Source organism: Morus notabilis, unplaced genomic scaffold (genome assembly GCF_000414095.1).
Source record: "Morus notabilis unplaced genomic scaffold, ASM41409v2 Scaffold1225, whole genome shotgun sequence".
NCBI lineage: Eukaryota > Viridiplantae > Streptophyta > Magnoliopsida > Rosales > Moraceae > Morus > Morus notabilis.
In genome coordinates this window covers 378916-385637 of record NW_010357682.1, presented here as the reverse complement: position 1 = coordinate 385637, position 6722 = coordinate 378916, and the positions used below count along the sequence as shown (strand labels likewise).

Genomic DNA, 6722 nt, shown 5'->3' with positions numbered 1-6722 from the left:
TTCTCCTCTTCTTATTCTTAACGGCGTCGTAATTATTCTCCGACTATAGTAGAAGCATACTAAAGACCCTACACAGGACGTAATTCTCATTAACGAGCGAATCTCTAATAAAATTCCCATGTCTCTACCTTATTTTATTTTTCTACATTTATTTACCACGATCCAATACTAACATCGCGAATTGTCTGGATTTAGTCATTGACCTCATATAAATTCAACCGTAGAACTTCACCCTCTACAGAAGAAGAGAAGAATTTTGATGGAGAAAAGAAGAAGAGGGAGAGACTAGAGAACAACATAATATAAAATATTTGTGTTCAACTAATCATCAAAGTCTGAACTGGAAAATACAAATATCATACTACTTTATAGACTTTTAAAGTCTTAAAATAAGATAAACAAAACCAAATAATCAAATTGCATAGATAACTCCTAAATAATCCAAATAGATAATCACAACTATAAATTCAAATATTCTAAATAATCCTACTTGATAAACATGTTATTTAAACTTCTTATTGTTCCCAGTTTGTTCCTCATCAGCGATACTAGGAAGTTTGCCACAATCATAATGATTAATACTAAATATCTTGCGGAAAAGGAATCTATAAAATATTGTATCCCTGAAGAGCTTCACAACCCAAGAAGAACCTCCTTGCACCCATCCTGACAAATATAATCCTGTGATCAACCAAGTGGCGCGCCACCTTCTTTCCTCGACATAATTTGCTAATGCTCTAGCCATTTCATTGGGTACAAGGCCACCATTTTGTATGAAGGATGTTCCAATGTGCCTACCTAGAGCCACAGCATCTTCAAGCGCCGAGCAACCGCCCTGTCCCAAGTCCGGCGTCATGGGGTGCATGGCGTCGCCAGCCACCGTGATGTTTTGCTTGCTTAAGTTCCCAAATGCTACTTTCCATGGCTGCCTAAACACCAATGGAGCCCATGACAATGTTGAAAGATCAGAGTGCTTGACAATGTCTAGATATAGTTCAGGCAAGTCCTTGGCATAGTTTTCAATTACTTCTTTCTGTATTAGTTCCGGGTTTCCAGCCAGGTGATCCGTCCCTGCAATGAAGTATGTGTGAAATAAAACATAAAAAGTTAGTGCACATGTTATTTGGTAGGGGCATCAATGCAATATTATTATTTTTTTTTTTTTTTGAGGATGCTAATTCTTCAATTTTATTAGTATGACATGGTAAATTGGATTTATTTGATGCAGAACAAATGATTGTTTAGCATAAATAATGGTGGTAGCTCCCTTATGGCTTATGGTTGAATGACACAATGGTCGTTGTGCTTCTGCAAGACCTGTATCCTACCACATGACTTAATGTGTGACTGAAAACAAACTAAAAAAACAAAACAAAGTGATTATAACAAAAACATCCCTAATATTTTGTCGAAATATATTGTGTCCTGTCTTATGTTTTTAAAAATGTTGTACTTATCCCTACACGTTTTACAAACTCTGCTTAAAAAACCCCCAAATATAAGATAGAACACAACATTTCAAAGAACAGTAAAACACATGGGGATTTTTTTATTTTATTTTGTTTAATTATTATCCCAAAAGCAAATAATGATTGTTGCAACTCCTGTTATTCAGCAAGTTGTGACAGTACAAGAATAAGGACTCCTTAGAGAGTAGAGAAAGGCGTGGTATTCGAACCTTCAGCTGGAGATGAACAACTCAAGAACCAATAGAGGTCTTTATCAGTAAGGGGAATGAAACCAGCCCTTCTTCCCGCTGCACCTACGAACTGGTGGGTTTCGTGTTTCAGCCGATGGCCTTGAGGAAATACAGCCAATCCCCGCACTGCTGATCGACCGGAATGGACTGGTGCGGCGAGTCCCAACCAGCTTGCCACCACTGAGTGTACCCCGTCACAACCTATCAAAACCTACAATTCCCGAAGAGCAAACAAATTCGAGACTCTATGAGTGGTGAGGATAGAATGAGCATTCTATTATAATATAATACTATTGTTCGCCCACCTTCTATCAGTTTAAGCTTTTGGGATGACACGTAATGTACATTAACACATTGTGTGTCTGTTTTATGACTATATAATATGAAAGCGGGAATACTGCATAACTAACATGAGTAGGCATTAAGAGAACAATACCTTTGCTTTGATGACACTTCCATCTTCCATATGAACAACAGCAATAGAAGAACCTTCATCTGTTATTGACCCGATGGCGTTGATCTTGGATGAAAAGCGGATAGAGTCGGTTGGTAATTCTTCTGCCAAAGCCTCGAGTAAGGCCTTTCGGTGAACTAACTTGGGTCCACTTTGAGCATCACTTCACATACAAAGACAACAAACACAAAATGCAGATAAACAAGGATGTTACATGATAATCCCTTGAAAGTAGCTTTATAGTTGTAAATAAATGCTAAATGAGAAGATCATTGCTTACACATTGGTTCTAGCGGAAGGGACTTGTTGAATTGCTCCACTTTCCAAATTGGTTACAAACGCCCTACAGAAAAAATCGCCAAGAGTGAATAGAAAGCTGAAAATATTCATGTTTGTTAACTTCCACGGATGAAATGTTCATTTTCTGTGTGTGCGTTGAACAATCCATAAAACCGTTATAGAATGTTCAAACAGCTTAGAGAAGCATCTCTGAATCTTGTTTGTCTGGATGTACAACATCTTTGTTGCTATCTTCTTATTCTTTGAGATCATTACTTTTTTATTTTTAGCGATGAAGTTAATCTGATAGTACAATCCTACCAACAAAGAACTTGTTCAATAGCCATTTGGGTCAATAAATGAACTTAAAGTAGTTCAAGATTAAGCCTAAAGAAAAAAAGGCCAGGAAAAAATCCGATGAAACATATGTAGTGTCTATTTAGCAGAGTTTCCTAAAAGCTTCTTTTGACTTCTTAGATTTAAAAACCGCTTCTAAAAATGTTTAATTAGATGTTCCGTTAACCTTTTAGACAAATTTTTAATCAAAGCCTCAAAATAAGACTTTTCTTTGACTTCTAAAGAAAAGAAAAGAAAAAAAATATGAACAAACTTTGAAACTTATACTAGAGTTTCATTAAAGAACTATAAATTAAGATTTTTTCTAATACAAATTTATTTTAATTATAAAATATTCACACTTTTTTAATTTGATATAACTTTTATACATATATAGTGATTAAAAAACATATCCTATCGATATGTTAATTTAGTACTTATCAAAAAATTTAAAAATTGCCCAATTATTACGTTCTTAAAAAATATGGTTCTAAACATTTACTAAAAAATTATAACTTTTACTCATTTTCTTCATCTACTAATTAAAAACAAGAGCTCTGTTAAACAGATGCGTCTTGTCGAAGGAAAGAAAGCACTTACACTTCAACATTGTCGTAGATTGAAGTAAGCTTATGAGAAACACCCAAGGCATCAAGAGCAAGCCAAGCATTTGGGAAGAGACCCAAGGCTGCACCAGTGGCTCTAAGCCCATCCCATCTCTCCAAAACCAATGCTTTAATCCCCACTCTCTTTAGAGCCACTGCTGTGGCCAACCCAGCTATCCCTGCTCCCACTATTACCACTTCTTCCATCTCTCTCTCTCTCTCTCTCTATATATAAATATCTCTCTCTCTTCCCCCTTAATTTTTAATCATAAATGTCTTGAGGGCATTAGAATATACATACATACATACATACATACATAGTAAACTCATGTTTACATGACTTTGACAAGGTGGCGGCTATGTATATATAACCCTGACTCCGTTTATTTTGTCAATTCGAGTTTAAAATTTGAGTTTTATTATAGTCAAAATTCTTAAAAATAATTACGTCTAATTTTTTTACTACAATAAAAAACTCACATAATATCACATTTTAATTCGAATTAAAAATTTAAATTAACGAACTAAACGGATTCTTTATTATTTTTATTTTTATTTTTTCTTTTAAGACTTTTCAAAAAGAAAAGAGATTCAATTAACAAACACTTGGAAAGAAGTCAATATTCTTGTTTGACAAGGCTTTTCCCTTTTCTTGTTTTGAGAAGAAGTACAGTGCAACACGAATACGCTACTATAGAAGTCCTAATCACATAATCGGGAGAATTCTCTCGTGGAAAACAGCTTCGAAAACTCAACACTTTTTGATTGGGAGTTTAGAACTACTATTTAAATATATAATGAAAAAATGCTATATATATAGGCGTTACATCAATATTAATGTGGGGGAGAAATTAGTCATTAGACTAGACGTTATACTCCCACCAACCAAAAAGTTTACATTTAATTGTCTAGTCAAAATCACTGTAAGTACTTATAAGTCTCGTTCACTTCGCGGATTCGAGTTTTTAATTTGAGTTGAGATGTGACATTTTCTGAGAGTTTTTTATTGTAACAGAAAAAATTAGATGTGACATTTTCTGAGAATTTTTTACTGTAAAAACTTAAAATTGAAAACTGCGTAGAGGATTTCTTAGGAAAACTAATTGAGGGTATAATCACAATCACCATTTATATATATACATATGCATATAAAATATTAAATAGTTTTTTATTTGTCTACGATTATATATATATATATATATATGTAAAATAATATCTATATCTATAATCTATATAATACAACTAATGTTCATTGGCAGTCAAACATTCTAGAGTCCTTGACCAAAGAGGTGGCTATATATAATCCTAAAACGACATTGAAATAATAGGTGTTTACATTGAGACACAGACGTGGGTACATTCCGAGTATATGGATTGGGTTAACAATTCAAAACTTATTACATTCTATACAGAATGCTTTTATATTTCTAAAACCTCCAATACGTGTAATCTTCTTTTCTGAAAGCCTTGAATTTTCATAAGTTGATCTTATTGACTGTTATTCAAAAGGTGAGACCCTATAAAATAACAAGGGTTTTCTATACTAGGGCCCGTTTAGTTTGTTGATTCGGGTTTTTAATTTAAGTTGAGATGTGACTTTATGTGAGTGTTTTTTACTGTAGTAAAAAAGTTAAATGTGACTGTTTTTTAAAACTTTTTACTGTAGCAAAACTCGAATTAGTGAAATGAATGGGGACCCATGTGTTTTATCTAAATTATGGAGACACCCCTACATCAGAATATTTTGACTATTATAATTTTGAGTTTTCATAAAGATTACAAAAGAATCCCCTCCGTTAGTCAAATATGATAGAATAGTGTAATTTGACAGTTAGATCATCTCCAACCGTGTTAGTTATTCCCGTTTAATTCTCTAGTTTAGTTCAATTCAATTCACTTCGAATGGTGAGCACAATTTAAATTTGTATTTGATAAGCATGCAATTTGAATGTATTTTCTGTTTGAATTGAGTTAAACTGTCTAACTTATAGCTCTCCTCTTAAGTTTAGCCGTTCAAACCATTTTTAGAGAGTAAAAAAGTGCATACAATCTTTGCTTTTCATACCAACAAAAAAACAAATTCGAATTTTATTCCTCGTTCAATTTAAAATTTTAACTATACATCCAAAAGCTAATTCAAACTATTATTAAAATTACACAGTTTGAATTTTTCTGTTCAAATAAAAAAATTTAAATCAATAAAATTTGAATCAACGAACCAAACGGGGTTCATGTTTTTAGCCTAAATGGCTAATGACGTGACCTTTTTTTTATTCACTATGCTAAATGGTTAGCTATTTAAAAAATGCATTTTACATAGTCAAATATAACTAATAAGAAGGGGCTAGCATTTGATTTTTTTATTATTTTATTCTTTGAAACTATTACTTTTTTAATTAGTGAGTTAATTACTTTCAAACGATAATAAATGCAACAATTAAATAATATTAAAATAATATATATTTAGTTAAAATATGAAGTGAGATTGGAGTGACTCACTGTCAATTCTTTAGAAAATGATTATAGCTAAATAACCTAAATTTAAGACCTAAAGTAGTGACATTTTACCCTTTAAAGTCAATAAAATTATGTTAAATGATCTTTTAAACACACAAAATATAATTTGTACTTTAGTAGTGTAAAAATAACATTAACAAGGACCAAGATCAATGCAATAAATAATTCAATGGTTGAGATTGTTAATTTTGGTTATTTTACATTAAAAGACAATAAAATTAGGACAAGAGGTGTTGACTTGAAATGTTTTGCTTAAAGGGTGTCTCTGCAATTTAGATAAAACTAGCCTGAGTCACGTGCTTACTGTGTGGTTATGTTTAAAAGAAATTGTTACAATATTCTCATAATAGAAAAAGTCTTATTTAATTAATCATAATAATTTTTATTAAATTATGTTAAATGCTCATTTTCTTTAATTCAGCTTAATTTTAATTGTTTGAAGTTTCATTATTTTGTGAGAAGATCAACTTACTTGGTTGAATGAAATTTGAAGGAAATGTTTAATAGTAACGGGAAATAATATTAATTTATTTAATTATCAAAATTTTATTAAATTGCCCATATCATTTAATAAAGTAAATATAAAATAAATAAAAACTTTAAACACATTTGAGAATAATTAATTCAATAAAGTAATTAAAAAAATGTATAGAGGTCATGTTTGAAAATGATATTTAGAATACTTTGTAAGAAATATTTAAATTGAAACATAAAGAACAAATAAAAAAATATAAATTATTGAGGATAAGACTATAAATAATAAACATAAAGTCTCATTTATTTCACCGATTTAAATTTTTTTATAATAAAAAACTCTTAGAAACAATCACAT

The 6722-nt window shown here is 31.3% G+C and overlaps 1 protein-coding gene across 1 annotated transcript; it reads right to left on the bottom strand.

The window, feature by feature from the left end:
• Positions 1 to 390: 390 nt before the first annotated feature.
• On the bottom strand, positions 391 to 3611 carry LOC21399562 (monooxygenase 2). The gene is made up of 5 exons (XM_010090428.2): positions 3369 to 3611; positions 2434 to 2496; positions 2136 to 2316; positions 1679 to 1910; positions 391 to 1071 (listed from the first exon to the last, which is right to left on the bottom strand). The coding sequence occupies exons 1-5, from the start codon at positions 3578 to 3580 to the stop codon at positions 503 to 505; spliced, it is 1257 nt and encodes a 418-aa protein (XP_010088730.1). The 5' UTR covers positions 3581 to 3611; the 3' UTR covers positions 391 to 502.
• Between the last annotated feature and the right edge of the window lie 3111 nt (positions 3612 to 6722).